We start from the raw sequence: 22,355 nt of genomic DNA, 5'->3' as shown, positions 1-22,355 counted from the left end.
GACGACTGCTGGAGGGGATGCTGCGGAGAGCATCGACACCAGCAGCAGGAGCAGCATCACACCCCCCGTCCCAGAAGCACGCAGGAGCAGCAGGCGGCTTGGGGTTGGCTGTAGTGAGGATGCTCAAGCCGGGCCATCCCACACTGCAGCGCGTATGCGCAAACATTGATGCAGCCCTGCGTAGCCACTTCCCAATGGGTGACGTAACCCTGGACTTACTCCTTGTATATATGCAATGTTGCCAGATTGGCTTGATCTTCTGTTCATGGCGTAGTGCCGCATTAAAACTACGTCATGACATACCACAACTGGCTGTGTCCCCTTACTTACTCAGAAATAGTTGCATGTGATCTCTGCCCGTCTCTCTCTCCCATCTATTGCAGTTGGCACTCTAGCTGCGTTGCCCTCTGGCTGGCCTGACTCATCCTCGTTGTCCTCAAAATCTGTTAGTTCCACATCTGTACCTTTCTTCGTGGCAAGGTTGTGCAGCATTGCACAAGTGGCAATGATCTTGCAGCAGTTGATGGGTGTGTACTGGCATGCGCCTCCGCTCTTGTGGAGGCAGCGGAACCTGCTTTTCAGTAGTCCAAACGTGTGCTCCACCACATTGCGTGTTGATTTATGTGCCACGTTGTATCGTCTCTCACTCTGGGTTGATGGGTGTAGGTAGGGAGTGAGGATGAATGACCGGCAGGCATATGCACTGTCGCCTAGGTGAGTAAAAGGGAACCATCAGTCTCATGCCTCTATACACTATGATTTGCAGGTTTCATGGGGCGTCACTGTTACTTACCTAGCAGGTATCCCTCTCCAAATTCTCCGGCAATCAGTCGTGTGTAGATCCCACTGTTCTGGAAGATGTAAGAGTCGTGGGTGCTCCCAGGAAACTTCGCTACAATATCAGTGATGATGTTCCCTGCATCACAGATCACCTGCACATTGATGGAGTGGGTGGACTTTCTGTTCCTGTAGATGTGCTCTCTGTCAGCTGGTGGGCAGATTGGGATGTGTGTGCCATCAATACAGCCAATGACATGGGGGAACTGTGCCATGTGATAAAAGTCAGTTTTAGTTTTCTGCAGTTCAGCCTGTGTGTTTGGGAAGCTGATGTAGTGGTGCATTCTCTGCATCATGGCATCCAGGAACTTCCTGAAGAAACGGGACAGGCAACTCTGGGATACACCACCCACCGCAGCTATCACCACCTGATAACTGCCGGATGCCAGTAGATGTAGGCTGCAGAGCACCTGCACATGTGGTGGTATGGCATGCGCCCTTCTTGTTGGCTGGTCCAGGAGTGGGTGCAGGTCCCTTATCAGGTCCATGATGGTTTGGGGGTGTAGCCTGTACCTTTCATGTATCTCTGCATCAGTCAGTTGGAAGAGTGTGATGCGCTGTCTGTAGATTTGTTCCTCCCGTCTCCATATCCTCAGACCTGCTGCCTGTAGACGTAGGCGCCTTGCAATGACATACAGAGCGGCCATGTTGTCCACGCTGTTGCATTTTGGGATTGCTTATATGGTCTGTTGATGGTTACCACCTGCTTTCACTCAGTGTTAATTACCGACTCTTAATTACCGAATTTCATGGATTTCTTAATTACCGATTGTTCCTACATGTCATTTTCAATTTTACCACTTCATATTTACCACTTCATATTTACCGAATCGGTAAATGTGTATTCGGTAAATATGAATCGGTATTTTAGGATTCGGTAATTATGAATCGGTATTTACCGCTTCATATTTACCGAAAAGTTGTTTTTGGCCTCCTACATCTCACTTGTCTAAATACCGGTCGGTAACGGCATATTTACCGAAAATCGGCCGTTACCGACCGGTATTTGGCTACCTACATGAGGCCCTAGATCACTGTAGTAAAGCTACTGCTCACCAGGGAAGTCTGCTGCTGGTATTGAAAGTGCATGTTTCAGTCTGCATGTCAGAATTCTTTAATGAAATAGAAGAGGATTTGAGAAGTCACTCAAAATGTGCCCTCATTTTTCTTTCTGCAGCACTAATCATACATTCTATGGCAAAATGAACCCTCTCATTTTGTTCCTTTTTAAATTAAATGTTTTAAATGTTACCACTTTATTCCAATCAAGATGGCTTCAGGTGTGCCATACCTTTGTCATAAGTAAGACTGTTAGCGCTCTAGTTGTTCTTTGGAACACTCTGGGAAGCTGCAGTAGAACACAAAGGAATCAACTGACAGTCTCTGCCCTTGTTGGATGTACATGTTTTACTGAGAATGTCAGACTTCATTCTCACATGACTGAGAAAGATAATGTGAATTTACAGAAAATATGCTCTCAGTTTAGCTTACAGATCACCTTCCAAACCTCTGTGGGAAAAGCATGTGAAAATAGTTTTCTCTCAAACATGATTCATGATATCCCAGCAGGAGGCTTTTTCACCTGGTAAAATCACCTTAGAACATACTACAATTCCTAAAATGAGTATGGTACCATCAACAAATGATTTATAATGTAACTAAAGTCTTAAAACCTTCTATTAACTGCAATGCTTTTTAATAAGGTGCTATCATGTATATTGGTCCCAAGATGGCTACCAACACTTCTTGGATGAAGTGCTGACAGCCAATCAGATCTCACAATGAGATGTGTGGTTAGGCTCCGCCCAGATATGTATATGATTTTACTTTTGATTTTCTCAGGAACTACTGAACGGATTTACACCATATATGCAAAAGGCACATGCCTGACCTGAGGACTACCTCTTTGCCAAATTTCAAGTAATTCTATTCAGCCGTTCTGGCTGTAGGTGTGTCTAAAGGTCCTATGGAAAAATGCATGGGGAAAACGCGTTTTGGGACCCCCCTTTTTTCTCGGCCCCCGCTTGACGAATCACCCCAAGACTTTCAGGGTAGGAGCTGAACGGAGCGCCCCATTAGTTTTGAAAATTTCGCGAGGATTCGTCAACCGGCGCCAAAGTTATTCAAAATAGAATTTTGAGATTTCCTATGGAAACTAGGTTGTAACTATAACTATCTACTGGCGACCGCCAGTAGATAATATATATATATATATGTTTTGGGAATATACTATGCTAATTATTACCATTGTTGAGTTTGCGTAGGGATCATACGTCACCAGAGGCAAATCCTCGAGTGGGTCATCATGCCCCTCCTCTCCCATAGGTCCTTGTTCCATCCTGCATCAATAACTATACAACATAGAATGAAGGCTGCCTATAGCGAGGAAATGCTCGGAGTGGCAGCTTTTTGAGAATATCTTGCAGTATGAGGCTCCTTGCGGGTGCCCGCAAGGGAGGTCGGGTATTGAGAAGAAAGCACTCTTAAGTCTCTGTGTCGAAAGAGCTTCATTACAATAGTCTGGCTTTAATGTGCGAACAGAAACAAACCGCATGTCTGCGCTTGTAAGAGCTTGCACATTAGAGTCAGACGTTTTAATTTTGCCAGTAATTGTTTGAGGCATTGGAATATTATGTCGGCAGGTAGCGAGTCATGACAGAAAGAGGAGCCCAGCCTTCTCGTGCAGCACCTTGACTGTTTACGGTCATCTCATTTGTATGAAGCGTGTAATTAGCCAATTATCAGCTTGCTGCTTTATCCCCCGAGGGATGGCAGATAGGGGAAATGTGCTCTGTGCAAAAGCCAATTGCAGGCATCAGTTTGGAGGTCACAGCTGTGTTAAAAACGTTGAATCGTTATCATTACCAATTGTAGTTGCAGCGGGGGAGTGTGTGCCTTGGAGCATGTTTAATACTCAGGTAAAGGCGACCTGTGCGCAGCTCGAACGTGCTTGTAAAAAAAAAGTGTATTTTCAGCAAAATGATTGCTGTCAGTCGCTAGAGCAAAATAATTGATAACAAGCGTATCGGAATTGATGCATGTTTGGTGTGGCAAAAACGCTGCTTCAAAATACTGCGGTATATTACTGACTTTATGCACCTGCAACCAGAGGCGTTTTAAGGCATGGGAAAAGTGGGCAATTGCCCATGGCCCCCACCTTCCAAGGGGCCCCTCGGAAAGTAAACTCTCTCTCTCTCTCTCTCTCTCTCTCTTGACTATTTCTGTATCTCAATCTTAAATGTCTTATTCAATATTGTTTGGCATTACTGAAATTAGCAGAAAATGGGTAGTATAATGTAAAGTCGTTCCATACAGGGGCCTCTGAAGTATGCCTTGCCCTGTAACCCCCCCCCCCCAAAAAAAAAAGCTTAAGATGACCCTGTCACAATATAATGATCGGAATAATTAGTCCTGCTGTGGCTTTTGGGGCCGATTCACAAACATGGGGTATCCGACAGGAGGCAAAGCCCCTCCGTCATTCCAATATTTTGAATTAAAAATGTAGCCCTTGAAGCGGTTCACGCACAAAACTGTCAACAACATAGCATAACAACTTTCTATTGTTAAAAAAATTAATCCAGTGGATTTGCAACAAATTACAATCCGCATTGGCAAAGCAAAAAGGCCTGGGCTATTTTAGGTGAAGGTGTTTTTTGTTGTAATGGGCTTAGGTTGGAGGACAAAAGGTTGCAGTACATTGGAATGCAGATCACAGAACTGGCAAAAGAAGATGTCACTCTCAGAGAGCAGTATGAACTGGGATAGGACAAAGTTAAATTACAAGTAAGGGTAAGAAAACATCAAAATATGTGGACCTGGTGGTGTTTTTCTGCTGATAGTCTATAAATGTTTGAAAGACTAAAAGGAATTTGTGTACCTGTGCCTGCCCCCTCCCCCCCCTCCGCCATTAAGAGCTTACAACCTGTTCTATGTCATTCTTAGCCATTCGCGGGGTTATCGTTCACCCCACTTTTAAAAACACGCCATGCAGCTCTGCAAGGAAAGGGGACAGGGGCTCTTACCAGCATCCCCATCTTGCATGCAGCGTTGTGTGATAGGTGATGAGTCGTGTGTAGTTATCCTTTCAACCATCTCAGAAGTCACTCTGCTAGGTGGAAAGAAATACTTGTTTGTGCTAGTGGCTGTGGTGCGATCTGCGAACGGAGGTGAGTAAAGTGTTTCACACTGGGCTTTGCGATCCAGAAAATCCCATCAATGTACAGCTCAGATGTATAAAGTGCAGTGGCTGGAGTGGGACAAAGTGCCCGGAGGAGAGACCCCTTTGCAAAGAGGAACAGTAAATAATTACTCTTGTGTACAATCTGTGCACATGTAGTACAGTCTAGCACCCCCAGAAGCAATGTAGAAACATGTTTTTTTTATTCATAGATTTCCCACACTAAGAAAAACATTTTCTTGAAAGTACTACCTGATAACTGTATTAGTGAATTTACAGACCTTTCTGGATCCCATTTCAAGTAAGCTTTTGCTTTTCGCATGGCTTTTGTTGCTTTTGATGCCGGAAGTCTTCATTCCAAGATGACCACTCCTAAAGAGAAAGGCGGGCTCTTTTGACTCTGTGTTCTCTCTTCCGTCGGTGTAACAAGAAGTAAAGAGGTAAAATGCCTCTACTCACATTCTCTAATGCCACATCACTTGGGCTAACCCCAAATGTGAATGCACTGGTTGCAAAACTAATGGCTGAAAAGAGCTGACCCTTTGCATTATTGCATACTAACTGGGGACTGACTGAAAACGTGAATGACACTTCCAACAAGCAGTGGCTGAAGAGAGCTGGCAAAAAGCCCTTAAAAGTATGTGTTAAGTGTTGCTTGTATTGGCTCTAGAAAACTACAGACTGTCTCCAGCCCAGACCTAAAATGAAACATGATTGTCAGGTTTAAATTTCTATGAAAAAATAGAAGTGTGATCTAAACCTAGACATGACCAATAATATAATAAACTGCCCTGTACTTATCGTGGGACACAGCTTTGGACCACATGGTATCCTAGTAATAACAGGACACTCGCTTAACAAGATGCCATTGACCTTGTCGCAAAACGGGTCCTAAGTTAAGAAATTCTTTTACTGAGAGCTGATACATTATGCATTGCTGATGAATTATTCATTTTGTAGTAAATCCTGAGCAGAAAGGGTTATATCTATGCAGTGAGGTACAACCTAATTTCCCAAATGAGCCTCAAAGTAGATTAAAATGGAATTATTCAATATAAATTGAACACATCTACCCTTAAAATGACATCACTTTGGCTGGAGGATGGACATCAGGTTTTTATCTGACGCTGTGCGTAGCTGTTTAAAGGAATGCATGGTCAGATCAGCTGCAACCTTATGGTCTTACTTTGCAAGTAAGACTAGGGATTGGATTCCTTGTGAAAATGTACTTAGTCCACTGTGTTGAGCCCATTATGTTTGGTTGCACAGTTGTGATACATATACTATCACAAAGGTAGTTCTAGTAGTAAAAACTTCACCTCACAAATTACTGTGGCTGATATTTTCAGGTGTACAATGTAAATAAAGCTAGGTATAGGCTATTGCTAGCAAAGACTGCACCCTTGCTACCAGCAGGTGTATTGCTGGCGAGGTCAAGAACATCACCAGCTTGCAATAAAAATCATCTTATAGCTGGAGCACAAGGCACGTATTTTATAATGTAGAAATGTATTGCACAATCGAATTATAGTTGAACATGCAAGTCATTTATTGTTACATTTTAGATAGTACTTATGGAAATCTAGCTGCATATGCCATGTTAGGCCATCATAGAACACGAAGAAGACAATATTATTCTTAATCAGGCAAAAAGGTGTCATCAACAGAAACAGCTGACACGTTTCATTTAAGTGACCTTTTCAAGATTATGAAATAGATTCCATTGAGAAGAAGACTATTAAAAAGTGAAAAAAATAGGTGTAAAAAAACCCCCATAGGAAATGGTCCTTAGAGTTTCGTGACCCTGGGTACCATAGCCATGCCATTTAGGCTTAATTAGGCTCCCTTGACTCATACTCTTGGACTCCTTCCTTAGAAAGGAGAAGTTCAAATTGATGGCACTTGCTTGGGTTCTGGAGGCCTTGAATATCAAGGACTGGAGGATGTCCCTGGACCTGCAAAGCACATGCCTTCATGTGTTATTCCTACAGACCAACAGCAAGTTGTAGGGTCAGACCACTTCCAGTTTGCGTACTACTCTTCAGACTTACCTCAGTCCCTCAGTTTTTTACAAAAATCATATCTGATGGTTGCGGCACCACTTATCAGGTCTCGTATACACATTGAGGATTGCCTGCTGAAGGCTGGCCCTTGCCTCAGCTGGTCTTGGACCACCTAAAGATGCCATTGTCATTATGGTCCACCCTGGAATTTTTTAGTCAGTGAACCCAAATCCCATCTCTAGCCGGTGAAAGGATTGCTTTTATTGAGATCATTGTGGACACAGTTGCCATGAAGGTCTTCTCGTCCTCTCAAAGAATCCAGGAAATTCAAGCTATGATGCTGGTGTTTTGGGGAAGAGCTTCTGTTTTAGCCTTGCTGGCTTTGTGGCTGCTTGGGCTCCTGGCATTGTGCATCCTCCTGGTGCCTCTTGCTGATTGGTATATACAGGCCCTTCAGTCAAATCTATGATTGCACAAGAAATTCCTTTTAGAGAAAATCTGCATCTTTTGCGAGGGGGCTTAGAACCGCTGGTGGTAGATGACGGACACAAATATGAAGTGTGGCAGGCTGTTTTGCTCCCCCCTCCAGAGTAGTCTCCATGCTGGGCTAGGCTGGGCAGGTCACCTTGATGAAGCAAAGATCAGAGGTACACCACAGAAATCTTCTGGATCTGGGAGACATATGGCTGGCCTCAAAGAAACGATATGTCGATCCAGGTATTGATGAGCAACACAACCTCTGTATTAGACTGCAACATACAGGGTGAGTGGGGTCTCGTGCCGTGTTTCTGGAGGCTGATTTGCTGAAATTTAAATTCTTTTGCTCACACCATGATTAATCTGCACATTGAATGTTAGTTTAAGAGGAGGTTTCCCGTATAAACCCCCAAATTTGTGGCTGAGCCTGGGACCTTTCCCATGTTATTGAGGATGCTGTCTGATTTCTTAATGATATTGCTGCTCATATGGGACTTGCATTATTTTTTATTTTGCCTATTCTGTAATGCCCTATTACTGAGAGCCTACATGCCAATTACTATATGCATTTGCACTTTCATTTTCCTTTATTGTACCATTTGAATGTTTGTCATAAAGCCTTGTGAATACCTTCCTTCTGCCCTGGAACTCACTTACTGAGTCAGTGCTTTCTTAATTGATTGTATTTTTGATATGGTGATTTGCACCTTATCTTGGGACACATTGCCTCATAAAATTGAGGTTAACACTGTCCTCGATCCACCCATCTTTTTAGGGTGTAAGACTTTAGGGGTACCCCGCTCCCACAATACCAAGGCTGTAGTCTTGATTCCACCTCCTGCCCCTTTAAACGACGACCAGACACTTCCTGCCTCTTTATAACCCTCTTCCTCGTTCTTTTCCGTCCCTGCTTTGTCCCTTTGTCCCTGTTTTTTTCCATCTTTTACTCTTTCTTGCTCTGGATCAAAGTTTGTTGAGGAAAAATAGTGCTGGTCCTATAAAAAGAGTGGTGGTGGGCACCACCGGCTCAAACTGAGCACTGATCAATGGTCTTTCACATATGTTTCTACCTGCCACCTAGATTATGCCGCACTGGGACCTCAGTTTGGTTCTAATGTTCTTGATGTGTGCTCCTTTCGAACCTCTTCACAGTTGTACTCAAGCTCTTAACTCTGAAGAACGGGTTCCTCATGGCCATCACTCCACGCGCCACATGAGCCAACTGCAAGCCTTGTCAGTTTAGCATTCATGCTTCCTTTCCCCCCTGACAAAACTGGTGATTAAGGTGCCTGCGCCTTTTCTTCGGAAAGTGGCGTCAGCTTGCCACAAGGGGCAGTCCATCATCACACGTCCTTTGTTATTTTCTCCACCACATTCATCAAAAGAGGAGGAGATGCTACATCTGGTGGATCCACCCCATGCCCTTATTTTAAAAATTGATAGCATTAAGGAGTATCGGGTGCGTGATCAGCTGATTGTTAGGGTCGTGGTACGAAGAAAGGAAAGACGGTCCTGAAATGGACTTTGTCCCGTGGAATAACCCTCTGCATCAAACTGTATTATGTATTGGCCAAAAAGAAACCTCTGGAGGACCTTCAGGCGCTTCCCACCAGAGCAAAGGAAGAAACTACTGATTTTTAGATTGGTGTGTTCAGGTTCTGTGCAAACTTTACACCGGGAAGTACTGCAGGACCAAGTGGCCATAATGACCCTCAGCAGAATCTTCAATTTCTGTTAATACCTAGAGCTGTGTAATTCGAGGGATAGCTCTGCCGTTTCTTGTGTTAGACAGCTGTTTTAAATATAAAAAAAATGGTTCATTGTTTACTTTCGTGCAAGCTATGTTAAGGAAGGAATAGCCTTAGTACCCTTATGATTACTGAGATTTATACACTGCATAAACGATGATGCAGGGGGTCTTCATTTTGTCTACCATCAAAGGTAAAAGACAGAGTTAGCCCTGCCAGGCTGTGGTTAATTTGCTAAAATAATTGAATAATTAAGAGTTGGTCCCAGAATCCAGCACTTTGTGTTTTTTTCAGTTCACTGCCAACAGTTCTTGTTAAATACTAACTTCTGTGTTCCACAACACATTGTGAAGAACCCTCAAATCACACAATATCCCTGTCTCCTAACTTGCAATAAAACATTTATTGCTACAAATGTTTCCTGTCCCCAGGGATGTCACTTAGTTTGTTGTACAGTCAATGGAGTGTGCTATTGTACTGGGCGTTGTTACTTGTGTCTTCCTGAAATACTGTGATGTCCTTATACAGTTTTTGCTAGCTAGGGCTGATGTGACTGATCATTTGAGTTTAGTGTTGAGTGTTGAGGTAATCCGTGTAAATTGGGACAAATCATGCACGTTCCCACTCGCAGCCCTCAACATTTTAAATAGGTGCCCTTTTAAGCCTGGGATTGCACAGCACCTGGTGAGAGAATGCATTCAAGGCACCTTCAATGGAGGGTGCTACTTGATGGGTGGATCGAGGACCCAGCTGCTCCAATTCAGAACCAAGCCTCTTTCACATGATGTGGGACTGCCCCCTGATAACAGCATACTGGGAAGAAGTTACAAGTTGCATTACATCAATTAATGGGAGCGAGGGACTGTGTAGCCCAATTGGATGTATGCTGGGACTATTCCCCCCACTCCGAAGGTAAGAAAACTGGCAACAGGTTTACTTATCTAGCATTATTACTGGCAAAAAGGGCAATCACTCACATGAAACGTCACTGGCATCCTTCCAGCCTGACTTTATTGCACAACTCAGGTAATCCAGGAAGCGGGCTAGGAAACTATGGTGCTGCCAGAGAGGGCAAAAGGGGGATAGGTATGAAGCCTGTTGCTGATAAATGGGGCGAAATTTTACAAAAACTGATGTCAGAAAAGGGGACTGGACGATCTCCCTCAAAAAGGTACTTATTACTCAGTCGGTTGTTCACCATGTAAGACAACATAACTAGTCAAAGATTTGGTTGCAGTAAAGAGAGGACATTCTCTACATATTCATTGTTTCTCTTGTTGATGGTGCTGTTTATTCTTAGTACTTTCTTGTAAACGTGGCATGTTCCTGGTTGTCAAGTGTTTTTTGCTCCCTGGAATTGGAGGTAGGAACTGACTTTCCTAATGCTAGATGAGAAGGGTTTCCAGATAAAGATCGTCTGGACCAAGAAAGTTCAATCACAGATGAAAGGTGCCTGTAAGGCCATGGTGGCAGTGCCATTTTCATAATACTAAGACAAATATTAATTGTGCTTCATGCTGCACCTTTCCTAATAATGATTCTATCACTACTGTATTGTCAGTTCTGCTATATTTAGTTGTTTTTGGTAAACCTGATTTGTCTTAAGGTAGGCTTCTGAATATACATTGACTTTATTTTAAAACACTCTGTCAACCTTGTTGCCAAATTACATGGTTGATGAGTCATGTCTATTTGTGGTCTCCATAGCCTGTGACCTCTCTCAGAATAAGTCTGAGCAAGGCCTCTGATAATTGTCAAAATATGCGCTAACACCAGGCACTGCACGCATGCAAGCTACTGTTACTTTTACCTGCATCAAAACCGAAGCTCTTGGCATCCACCCATTCTGTGCTCAGCTCCTTACACCTGTCTTCTCTCTCTAGAACTCAACTACTGCTTTCACTTAGTGTCAACTTCAACATCCCACTGATAACATCACATGCACTTCAGCTCTGATTGGTACTGGAGTATTCTTCCCAGGAGTACACACATACCTCTGTCATACTGACACATAAACGAAGAAAAAGCTCAGATATATGCGATTTCTAAACAGTTAACAAGCCAATTTCCCTATGCACCGGGGGCTTTGGCCGTAAAAAGTGCCCCAGTGTTAGGTCTGCTAGGGCAGATGCTTCTCTACAAGCACTGGAATTGTTGTCCTCATGGGCGCTACACTGTTTATTAAAAACAAAATACTGGAGATTAAAATAAGCAGTGTGATGAACAAAGTATTAATATTCTATAAAATATTGAGAAATAAAGCATTTGATCAACAGAAGCTATAGGAAAGCAAATATAAGAGAACTCAATTTCTTACATTGCCTTGGAGAGAGCAGGGCAGAAGTCTTTTCACTGTCTCTGTGAATAGGCAAATAGGTGATGTAAGAAGGAGGGCGTGGCAGATGTACCCATAGAGCACGAAGGACAAAAGCAACAATGAGGTATGGAAGACATTGGGAGACTGTGATGAATAAGGGACAATGAGGCTATGCAAATAATCCTGACGATGATCTGGGATAGGAAGAGAAAGAAAAGGAGGAGTCTTTGGAGAAAACTGGGAGAAATCAACGCAGGAAAACCAAATTCTTTGTAACATAACAGGAGCCGTAAGGGAGGTCACCTACATAAGGTACTCGGACAAATTGTACTAATCAATTGCTCTTGAACAGTCTGCGCCTGTAAAGGACGGGGTGAGTGTACACGACGGCCATAGAACTACACATACATGAGGTCAAGTGTAATAGAGACATTTGTCGAGTTCTAGTCAAGCCTGTTTCAGGTGAAACAGTGTGTCCTTGTGGGCAGGACATGTACCTGGCAGTGTGACGTTCCCACCACTCCTGCCAGACACACTGAGTGCATTGGAGGAACCGATATTAGAAGATAAAGTTAAATGAGCCATCTCAGAGCTACTGGTCAAGAATGCACCAGGTCCCGATGGCTTCACCACATCCTTCTATAAAGCATTTACAAATATACTGGCTCCTACTTTGAAACTGCTCTCCATTATTGGAAAGCTGAAGCCGCCACTAAGTTGCTTCATGGGTGATTTGGCTGTCAATGCTCATCTGTTGAGGCTTCAGTACATGGAACTTTCTGCTAGAAATCAATTGAATTCCCAGTAAATTACTTTAGCGTTAGGAGGTAAAGGCACAATTGTCATTCTAAATCGACCACATAGATTAGTCCCTATTTAAAACTTTGGTGAGTGTGTGTTGTATTCAGTACCTAATGTTAACAAAAAATGTTCCTACAATGGGGAGAACCTACAATACTGGGTGAGTGTAAAATTCTTCTCATGAATTGAATAACGGTAGTTAACCCGGTGTTTTGAGGTACCAATGAGTAGATAGGTGCCTGTTTCAGTCTGAAGACACAGAAGTAAACTTGCTTAATCACATTGAGCAAATATCTGCCTACAAAAAGGCTCATGAGAAAGAAGAAAGTCCTTTAGTTTGTTTTCCAATTCGAGTTTTTTATTATAAAATCAGTTGCTGTACAACATAAGGCATTATTTCAACTTACCCCACATGCTCCTGATGGAGCAAGGATTCGTAAAAGAAACTTGCTTGGATTCAATCCTCTCAAATAACATGTAATAATGTAATCAATCTGTTTTGTGAATACTAAAACCGCACTACATCATGAACACTTTTCTCTAGGGGAAGCTTTTCTATGTGCATTACTAACCCGTAACTTGAAGGTCCTAAAATGGCCGACAAACGCGGGAATTCTATTGCGCATGCATCTACTGCGTCTACGTAGTATGACTCTATCACTTTTGGTGGGAAACTTTTGCAGCTGCGTAATGGCACTAAAAATGGCCGCTTTGAACTCACATGCTAATGCACCTGCTGCTGATAAACTAAAACTCGCAAGTCGTATTAAACACTAATGCAAATGATTTAAAATAAGTAAATGGGGATAGAGTAGAGATAAGTGGTATACAGTGAAATCATTTGTTCCTGTGTTCTAACGTGTCTTTTTCTGACTTTGTTAATAATTCTTATTTGGGCCTGGAGGGTGACTATAATCCTTACTACACGCATGCTCATATAGATTGGCCGAAAACAATAACGGCACCCATGTCACTCAGCCATGGACACCGTGAATGAAGAAGCATGGGGAACTCAACCAATGACCCCAGCGAAAGCAACAATGTTGAACAAAATGTTTAATTTACTGAATAATGTGAAATGCGTGTGGGAATAAAGCTATGGAAAAGAAAATTAAGGCGCGGGCACATAGACAATGGTTCATGGAGAAAATGTTAAATTCTAAGTGGTGTGATGAACTCACCTCCTCATCCCAACCAATCAGAATAAGGGAAAACATAAGAATTGATACTAAATCTGTCCTTTATGCCTGTTTTCTCTCCTTTTCCCCCTTCTTTCCTTTTCAGGTACCGTCATCATTGATCATTTTAATTTTTGCTATGAATTATTTGCCTCTTGAAATGAAGGTGGTTACTGTAATTGAATTTTGACTCACAGATTAATTTTAGATAAAGGTTTTGAAAACTTCTTGAGTCTGTGGTTATTTAGAGTAAAGAGGTAAATGTCATCCTACCTAAAACTAACTTAGCAACCTGATTCATTGAGGAAGGAAACTATATGATCAAATTGGTAAAACCTGGTAAAGGTGAATAACAAAGTTACAGGAAATTTTTCTCAAAATTGATGCCAGCGGGGTTCTACTTGCTCACGATATGAATGTGGTTTGGGCCCAGGTGAGTATTGGTGAATGTGAGACCAGAGCTGGTGACCCGCACTCCATCACTCCTCACGAACACACGCATTTCAAGCTCAGCAGTCAGCCCTTCCTTAAGTATTCACAAGTGAAAATATCTTCTGTACAGCATACGTGCCTCTTTGAGTTGTTGAGAATATGCTAGGGGTAGTTAAACATCATCATGCCCTTCAGACTGAGCAGTAAAACAATCTGAGGATTGTTCAAACTTGCCTTAGCACCAGTAATTTGGATCACTAAGCAATGAAAGCATCTTACAGATACTAACACTCTGTGAAGTAAACAGTATGTAGCTGCTTTATAGTTATGCTTAGATTCAAATTATTTAAGTGATTGAGGGAGCGTAAAAATTTGTTGACAGTTAATACAAACTTAATGACTGTAAGCGCCAACTGCTGCTCAGTACAACATCAGATGGTGCGAGTCTTCTTGCAGCGGGTGGGTCAGGGAGTACTGAGGTCTGAGCACACAGGATGATTCTTTGCTAAACTTGTGTCCCAGCAAGAATGGGGGAGCACAGTACATGATGACATTGACCAAGCGAGAGAGTTAGAGATCCTATCTCTTTGATAGACTGGGACAGTGCCAAAGAGCTATTTATGGACATACTAATTGTCTTTGAAGTAGAGCCTTTGTTTCATTGGTGGCCAAAATACACTCTTTTTCAGTTTTTTCAGGAAGCTCATCGGAGTAGCTAGAAAGCAGTGTAGACCAATTGGGCATTAACTAATGACATTCTCTTTCCAACTTGCTCATCCACTCTCATCCTGATCTCTGTTACAGTCTGAGTCACTGACCACCCGTGAACACTCCGTTTTCAGGACAGTGGTGAAACCCACATTCCTCACACAGTGTTGGGTGTGCGTAACAGGTGTGCTAACGATCTTTGAGGTTGACTCAGTATGTCAGTTCTGCCTTTACGTCATTTAGCTAAAATCATTCACCAGGTCTTCATTGGATTTCCAGCAGAGTCCCATGTACGGAATCCTCCAGAAAAGAGCATTTATAGGTGGATCACCCATGTAGGAATAGAAAGGCAGCTCCAGCTTGCCGATAGTGGAGAGCAGGAGCAAAAGATGAATATTATCAGAGGGCAACAGGTGACCTGCATGCATGAAAGATATCCAAATTAAAATTTTTCAAAGAGTATGTGTACCACCTATGAATTCCTTTGATACTTCATCCACAGGTGTTCTTAACTGCTGAAACAGGATAATAATGTTAGCGTGTTACCTAGAATTTGATGTTGCACTTAAAGTTTAAAGATCGTGAGTATTATCCAACTCGTTGGTACTCATTTTATAAATCTCTTCAGAATGAAAAATTTAGTCTGTCCTACTGGGACTCGAACCCATGACTTCCAAGATTCACACACATACATCAGAGTCTTGTATTCACTAAGCTATCTTTATGGGTACACCTGGCCCGGATTTCCTGTGCCAAAGTGAGCAAACTTCCTAAGGGAAGCTGGGTTGCAATTATTCTTTGCACCCCACTTGTATGTTCCCTTCCACCTTGTGTGCTTTTCAAAATGGATGTGATTGGTTTTCCTATGCTGGAAACCCTGCATAATTGGAGTTTTGCTGAATATACATCTGCTTTTATGCCTGAGATAACAGAACAACCTGTCTAACCAAAATGGTGTTCTCTGTTTCCTGGGGATCCTATTTCACTACTTTGAAATATATGATTACAGTCTGGTCCATCTTCTGGGTCCTCCTTTGGGCATCCCATCTCCTAGACATCCTTCAGCTAAGAGCGTCTGAAGCAAAGAATACCTCTAGCTGGCAGGATGGTGCAGTACGTTAAACGTTTGGTGCTAAAATAGTCAGTGAGCTGAAGTTCCTAGCAAAGTGGACTAAGCCTTTCGTCTATTCAAGGTCTGTAAATCGAAAGCCAGTAACTTAGGAAATAGTAACACCTAATATGTACATTTAGAAAATGCATAAGTGTGATACGAAGTGATATATAATCATGAGTTATTATTTCTTCAGCAGCTTCCCTGTTGCGCTCTGTAAAGACCTGGAAGTGCCTTTGGCCAAACTCTTGACACACTCTATTTCCATTCTGCAACACACTGCTAAATCAGAGATCTTCCAACTATCCCAGAGATATTATCCTGGTCATTCTCTTTGGTGTGCTGCCCCTGAGTACCTCACATCCATCTCTGTGGGGCACACAATTCAAGTTTCATTTCTGTTGCAACGCTCCTGAATGGATGTTTCTTGCTTCCTCAAAAAATCTCACAAGAGTCTCTTGTCTGTCACTTCTGAGGGGACCCTACTTGGTAACCTCTGTGCAACTTTCTGGTAAAATCTGGTCAGCTCTGTCTCACTCAGCTTACCACACCCAAGATGATCCTACTAATTTTCTGGGAATAACTCAAAGGCATACCCATTATCACACTGAATAATTCTTGGCGGTGCCACTCTTCAGTGGATCTTACACAGTAACCACTGAGTAAGACGTTGGTACTTGGTAACTCAGCTCTCCTGTCCAGCATGGAGACTTTCTGATAATCCCAGGGTAGCGTATTGCATACACCTAAATTTGAAAATTCTAATCAGCTGTCGCCCGCCATTCGTGCGACTTCCAGGTGCGCCCAACCACATTCCTGTCAGTAAATCTCAGACACTATAAAATAATCTGTTCAATTCTGAATAAAGGGGTGGATGTGTGGCAGTAGAAGGGGTGGTTGCAGAATTTTCCATTTGCTGCCAACATTCTGAGGACATTTGCAAAAGTTTTGGAGGAATTTACTGTTTTCTTCAGTGGCATAAAAATGATTATTGATTTTGTTTGTACTGTGTTAACTTGCCTAAGACTTCTGACATTCTTTATAACAGATTTTACTATTATCCAGCAAAGCATACTGGATGGCATAAGTGCCCATAATGGCAAAATATTACCAATTGCAGAGTTTTTTATTATAGCTTTATTTCATTTTTCATCATTTACAGTGTAGAATTAGTACTTAAAATGTGACCATCTTAATCACTATTTATTTTCGTTTGAATGTCCCAGGTAACAAAGGTTGTGGTGTGTGGATAATGTCATCCAGCCTTCCGCATGTCACCAGCAACCAAATTGGCCACAATAGCATCTATGGAATTGCTGTGTACTGCCGTAAGGATGATGCAAATGACTATCTGTTGAATCAAGGTGGGAATGAAAATTTCAATGATGAAGGGGAAGCGGCCAACTGGGAAAACGAAATGGACAGCGACGATGATCGTTTTTCTTCCCGGCGGCCAATCAGTGTGGCGCTCATTGAATCAAACAGCATAAACCACAATGGTGGTGAGTTGGATCTTGAAAAAACTGATCTTTTCTCTTTTAGTTAGTTAGTGACCCCTCCATAGCTTCTCTTAAAAATTCTAGACCGGCAAACATAAGATGTGTACAATGTGTTTGAATTTGTTGATGGGCTCTGACATTATGTTGATGGGATATGACATATTTCACAGTTCACTCAGTGTACAGTTTTCACTGGAGGAAAAGTTTTTTTTTCATGAATTTATGGAACCTGGCTAGTACCACCTTGAAACTGAATGATAACAGCGAGGAAGCTTTTATAGCAGGGTTTCAAATCCCTAGTTTGATAACCCTAGGAGAGAGTGAATGTTTTCCAGGATGAATACCAGCCCTTCAAGCAGAAGTAAGCTATTGAGAACTTCATTACGTGCATTTCCATTATTAATGAGTAATAGTTCACACAATGTGATGGCCCATATGTTTACTTTGTAAGTATCTATAATTCAAAATTTGGCTTTATTTAGTATGTAGAAGGTGTGACACCAATGTGGTATTTGATCACAGGCCAGAGTGTTCTGGATTGGAAGGAGAGGAGGATGCAGTACGGTCTATACCTCGACTGTTGAGGGACATGAACTCCTTGACATGATGTCTAATAATGGCTCCTCATTGATCAATTAGAAACTGTTGCTGGTAAGCTCAGAAAACAGTTACAAGGCAATGGGGCAAACCGATTCCAACCCAAAAGGCATCTGGGTATTGTTATCACACTAACAAGCATTGGCAAACCCAATAGGTCTGGCTTTGGCAGCCAACTTTTTGGCCATTCTTGTTTTGTTTTGTCATGGTTTTTGCAAAACGTTATTGTTCAGGAAGCTGAAAAAATACATTGGCTAAAGGCAAAATCGTTTTTTGTTTGTTGTCTCTGAAAAGAATACATTACTGTAGTACTCCCTGGCACTAAAAGAACTACTTTGTATATGGATTTGAGCTCTGTGAAAGGAAAGCATGCCGTAACTCATTGTGAAGTCAGCCAGTGGCTGAAATGGGCTGATGTACTGCCCCTTGATGAATGCTGGAGTGCGTGGGTGAAAACAAGTTGGTCGAGCACTGGTTGCTAGCATCCTGACTTTGAGAACGTAGGCATGAAAGAAAAAAGGCAGGTAAGACAAAGAACGAAACAAACAAAGAAAATAAAAGAAAGAAAGAAGCAAAGAAAGAAGGGATGTAAGAAAAAAGAAGAATGAGCCAGGTAGAAGAAAAAAGAAAGAAAGATGGCAACAAAGCAAGAAGGATTGCAAGACTGAAGCCCCCAAAAAAAGACAGACAGAAAGAAAAAGAAAAGGGCTAGATGAAAAAAGACAAGAAAGATGGAAACAAAAAGGCAAGAAATTTGGAACGAAAGAAGGCAAGAAATAAAAAGAAAGAATAAAGAAGGAATGAATGAATGAAGGAAGGAAAGAAAGAATTAGAGAAAAAAAAGCCAAGAAAGGTAATACAGATGGAAATAAAGAAAGGAGGATTGAAAGAAGACTGGACAAATGGAAAGAAAGATGGACAGATAGGAAGGAAGGAAAGAAAAAGTCAAGAAAGAAAAGAAAAAAGAAAACAGTTAAGAAAGAAATAAAGAAAGAAGAAAGAAGGAAGGAAGGAAAGTAGGCAAGAAAGAGAAAGAAGTAAGGCAAGAAAGAAAGAAGGAAAGAAAGCTGGCAAGAAGGAAGGAAGGAAAGACAGCAGGCAAGAAAGATCAAAGGAAATCTGGAAGGAAGGATGAAAAGGAAGGAAGGAAGAAAAAAAAGAATGGAAGAAAGGCAAGACAGCAAGAATGAAAGAAGACAAAACAGTTTCAAATGGACATAATCTGTTATGCTGTGAAATAGCTGCAGTCAGACAAATAAACAAAGGCCGCTTCAAAAGAGATTTACAGCAGCATTGGCATGAGATAATAAAGTATAACAAGCATTTGCAATGCAGTGGGTCTTGCATTTGTTTAAAGTTAGAGCAGTTGGCGTTGAAAATAACAATGTTTTTTACTTTTTTTTAAATTTGCAATGGAGTTGTTATATTTCCATAGTACTATTCCCAATGGTACAAAAAAGCAAAAGTAAAAAAACATTGTAATTTTCAATGCCAACAGCTCTAAGTTTAACAAATGCAAGACCTATTGCATTTGTTGGAGTTATTCGCATTATAAATGCCAATGTTTTTTTACCTAGCCATGTTGCAGAGTGCAGTACTAAATGTGTCCAAAAGAGGCCTAATGGAACCTCTTTTGGCCACTTATGGTACTCCACCCTGCAGAAGATATGGTAAATCTACCATACCCATAATGCATTGTATGCAAGACAGTAGCATGAGTACATTCAAATAGCTATGTCCATATATACAATTAGTAGCTGTGAAATGTGACAAAAGAATTATTATATCAATTTCGGATTAGGTTGTACTGTGTGTGGAGCTGATGAAGGGACATTTATGGAAGGTCTCATATAAATGTGAGATGCGCTAGTGAGTAAAGTAACCACAGCCAATCTTGCTTAGGACCAAGTTTGTGTCCTGCCTGAAGGCCTTTGAGAAAATAGTGCTCCGAGGCTGTAATCAAAACCTAGTGAGTAACAACACATGTAACAGAAGTGGCCTCCTGGTTCGTTACAAGAAGAGATAGGTGATACTAAGGAGGGACTACTAAGTCTATTGACCAATAAAAAGCCACCATTTACTAAGGACATGGACAGGAGCTAATTAAAAAGATGGGCGGAAAGTGGGCTGAACTTTATGCCCAAATCCTGAATACAGCATGTCTCGAAGAGGCAGCGCAAGTGCTGCATAGGCGAGACCTAAAACAGTGCTGCCACTCAAGATAACTGCCTTGCAGGAGGATGTGCTCCTTGTGAAAAGGCTTAATGCAATCACTCAAAGTGTAGTTTGTCAGTGGCTGAAGTGGGCTGACTCACTGCCCCATTCAGTTTGCTGTAGTGGGCGGAAGCAAAATGCGAATGACCCAAGAACAGACCAGTGGATGAATAGAAGTGGGTGAAAGCTCCATTAAGTAAGTATAATATATATATATATATATATATATATATATATATATATAATATTAGTAAAATCAAAAGGTCTTGACTAACACAAGACCTAACAAGCATTGGCATAGCCAATAGGTCTCGCCTTTGGGACCTTATAAGTGTTTAGCCATGCAACAGTTGATTTTGTTGCACCAAGGATATTGTGCTGGATAACTAAACACTTATAAGGTCCCAAAGGCGAGACCTATTGGCTATGCCAATGCTCCTTATTTTTTAATTCAGAGGCAGCTCTTTTAACACAAACTGGAGGAATACCAGTTGCTCACAAGTCGATGCCAGGCTTCAAATGTTTTCTTATCCTCTTTCATTATTACAAACGTAGACAACATGCTAGAGAGCTGAAGTAAGTAACGTTAAGACCCCAAAGAGGCAGTGATTTCTAGACGGAACCATGTTTTTTTTTGCAGAGTTTTGAGTATTACCATATAAAGTTTACATGTGAAACAAAAAAATGTTGCTCGGCCACTTGCCCCATCCTCACTATTTCTCATCCTCCAACTCCGTTGTGTAGTTTTGAACATTGTCTGCAGAATGTCACTGAATGTCATGAATTTCTCTCCATGCTACATATGACACCTTTTAGTTATAATCTATTACCTGCGTGCCTCGATGGCTTTCTGCGATAGAGCCGGGGTTTCCAGAGCCCCACATCTGCCGTCTGCAAATGAGCAACCTGTGGCAGGAAGCCAAAAGCCGAACAAAACAGTCAGTGGAAATTATTATCCCCTCTTTTTCTGCCTAAACAATTTCTGCTCTGGAAGTGTAAATCAGTTTCACATGCATTCCTCTCCCCCGTCTCCACTTCCGGTTGTAAACAAAGCCAAATCTCTCACAGAAATGCTGAGAGAATTCTCAAAGTGTTTCTCAAAGCAATCAAACACAGGATATGGAGGTTAATTATTTTATACAGAAGACACCACAGGCACATATCTCTCAGAGAAACTCACATGGCATTTCTGTTCTAAATTGGGAAAGAAACGCAGCATACCACGCTCGAGTCAATTGTTCAGCCTTGCTTTTTGAGCTGTAAAGGGATGCATGCAGAAAGTATAACAATCCCAAAGTGCTGCTTTATTTAAACAATCACAACTGGTGTTCACGGTGAATAAGAAATGATAAAGTAATCACTGGAATAAGATAGCTAGGCCTGCTCCAAGATCACAACCTGCAGTTGGGGCCGAAGTTTTGAGGCGGATTGGTAGGTTAAAAAAAATCATATTATTCTTGGGAAGAAGAATTGTGAAAGAAAATATTACAACAGAAAGAAGCGTAGTATCCATTCAGATCATATGCTCAAGAGACATTCTCGAATGTAGACTGATGTCCATGGCAGTCATTGCTTTCAAAATAAGTTGATTTGCGTTGTGCGGGTGACTATGGACTGGACTTTCTCTTGGGCTTTCAATCATGTGTGGCCAACACTCAATAACTTGCATAGAATTAAGTGCTTTCACAGTAATGCGTCTGCAGTATCCTTTTCCGCATCGGAAACTGCCCAAAACAATATTTACAGGCTTCTTTTCAATCGCGCTCCCACTGCCTGTGAAGTGAGTGTACACCGGGCGCTTCAGCCAGCGTCTCTCAACTAACCTCTGTTGGTTTCCAGCTATATGCCATGTCTGCGGCGTTTTTTAAAATGTATTTTTACTGTCGATGCTAAGCCAGTTTCCTGGGCAAAGAGCACACGTTTTCTGTGAATATGCGGCGCCCCTTTCAATCGACTGCTTGGTGATATGGACTGAAGTGAAGACTTGGATGCGGTGAGGACAGAGTGCAGTGCAAACATAGCAAAGGACACGCTGCAACGCTCACTGAGAAGGTGTTTCCAAGCAGCCGGGGAGACCCAGAAACGGAAGTCTTGTATTTTGAGCGGAGGTGAGGTTGGGTGCCGCGCTAAGTGCAAAGTGCTCGGGCCTCGCACGGTGGCACGAAGATTGTGAAAGGGGAACTATGCCTTGCACAGTAGAGCTTTTGCAGTACTACTACAAGCATTGCTTAACAAGCATTGGCCGCGCGGCCGTGA

At 42.0% G+C, this 22,355-nt stretch overlaps 1 protein-coding gene across 1 annotated transcript in view; it reads left to right on the top strand.

Moving 5' to 3' along the window:
• The window catches only part of FBXO10 (F-box protein 10), a 555,020-nt gene that overhangs the window by 411,788 nt on the left and 120,877 nt on the right, over positions 1-22,355 (top strand). The window contains exon 8 of the mRNA XM_085636503.1: positions 17,016-17,291. Within this exon, the coding sequence (XP_085492629.1) occupies positions 17,016-17,291 (276 nt within the window). The remainder of the gene's footprint in view (positions 1-17,015; positions 17,292-22,355) is intronic.

This window comes from Triturus cristatus, chromosome 2_1 (genome assembly GCF_964204655.1).
Source record: "Triturus cristatus chromosome 2_1, aTriCri1.1, whole genome shotgun sequence".
Taxonomy (NCBI): domain Eukaryota; kingdom Metazoa; phylum Chordata; class Amphibia; order Caudata; family Salamandridae; genus Triturus; species Triturus cristatus.
This window is presented reverse-complemented; position numbering and strand designations above follow the sequence as displayed.